Source organism: Atta colombica, unplaced genomic scaffold (genome assembly GCF_001594045.1).
Source record: "Atta colombica isolate Treedump-2 unplaced genomic scaffold, Acol1.0 scaffold121, whole genome shotgun sequence".
In the NCBI taxonomy this organism is placed as follows: Eukaryota; Metazoa; Arthropoda; class Insecta; order Hymenoptera; family Formicidae; genus Atta; species Atta colombica.
The window spans coordinates 38,227-39,592 of record NW_017259208.1 but is presented as its reverse complement, the minus strand read 5'-3'; the positions used below and the strand labels follow the sequence as shown (position 1 = coordinate 39,592).

The 1,366-nt window shown below is 34.3% G+C and overlaps 1 protein-coding gene across 2 annotated transcripts in view; it reads right to left on the bottom strand.

Moving 5' to 3' along the window:
- LOC108694621 (nose resistant to fluoxetine protein 6-like) overlaps positions 1-1,046 on the bottom strand; it is an 18,652-nt gene extending 17,606 nt beyond the window's left edge. For both annotated transcript variants that reach the window (XM_018204211.1, XM_018204212.1), the window contains exon 1: positions 196-1,046. In XM_018204211.1, the coding sequence (XP_018059700.1) occupies positions 196-517 (322 nt within the window). In that variant the 5' untranslated portion in view covers positions 518-1,046. The remainder of the gene's footprint in view (positions 1-195) is intronic.
- Positions 1,047-1,366: the final 320 nt, after the last annotated feature.

Sequence of the window (1,366 nt, the reverse complement as noted above, 5' to 3'; positions counted from 1 at the left end):
ATTTTTTATACTGAGTTACACAATTTTCATAAGAATCTTAATTTATTAAAAAGAAAAAAATATTTTTTTTAATATATAGAAAGGAGAGACATTAATCAATTTTTGAGAATTTGTAAAATTAGAATTAAAATAATAACAGTTCAATTGAACAATAAACTAGTATTAATGAACAAAAATGGAAAGGGTTGAGCTTACCTTTAAGAGCCCATAATTCTTCATTCTTTAGAGCATCGATGTATGTCGTAATGTCTTTACCGCATTGTACTCCGACCGAATACTTTCCTTCGATCCAATTTCTTACTAAATTACGCGCACTAAAAACATCCAACATCTCCGACAGACTAGTCCAGTTTTTTTCAACTACATTGATCATCATTGGCAAGCTTCGTACTCGAAGAGTCGGTTCCTCTGCGGCATTGTTCGGAATATTTGTAGATATTTCTTCGGCATGAATAGAAACATAGATCGCGGAAAATATGAGTAAAGTTAGGAACGGCAGATGCATTATGCTCCCCATATTTATCTCATAAATGTTCACAGAAAAAATATATTTAGCGTTTACAAAAAATTTGAGCGAGATTCACTAGATCCACATAATCGATATTTAGGCAAATCTTTGAAATCGATTGTCAAGATCAGCAAAAAATTTTCTCTTCTTCTGGCAGTCGGTCTTCTTGATTTACTGACAAAAATTCACAAAATATTTAACTTTAAACAAATAAAATATCGATTTTCTGTCAGGATGCTCGTGACATTGCAAGAAATATTATTAATTTGTCAAAAAAACTTGCGTATTTATTTCAACATTTGGAGCCCTTAATCACGTCTGAACAAGACTGCGTTATATTTGCATCTTCACTTCTGAGTTGCCTAGAGAATCCCGATAATGCGACTTTTTTAAGTTCATGATAATTTTCAGACGTTTATGTTGTTACGTCCGCTCTCAAAAAGAAAGAGAAAAAAATGAATATAGAAAAGATGATCGACTACGTGCGTCTTCAAATGGATCCTTCTGTCCTGCTGGATGACCACGGATCAACTGTATGGGCCGGTTGTGGTCCGACCAATGGTTCTGAAATGTTCTCGCGGTATTATAATGAAAATGGTGGGGCGAAGTCTCCCTGTGGAGTGAAAATCGAAAACCTTTAGAGTGGTCGGTGTGCGAGATAGCGCGAACTCATCGACACGTGCGTTCGCGTGCATTCTAGTCACTTAACATGAGACTTTTCTCAGTCAATTAAGACTAATTTTACGATTTTATCTTGAAGTAATTGAATGGCATAACTAAGAGCTGCTTTTCATGTATCTTTGATAAAAATCGCACTGATTTATTTATTGAAGAATTCACTATTAGAATTCATAATCT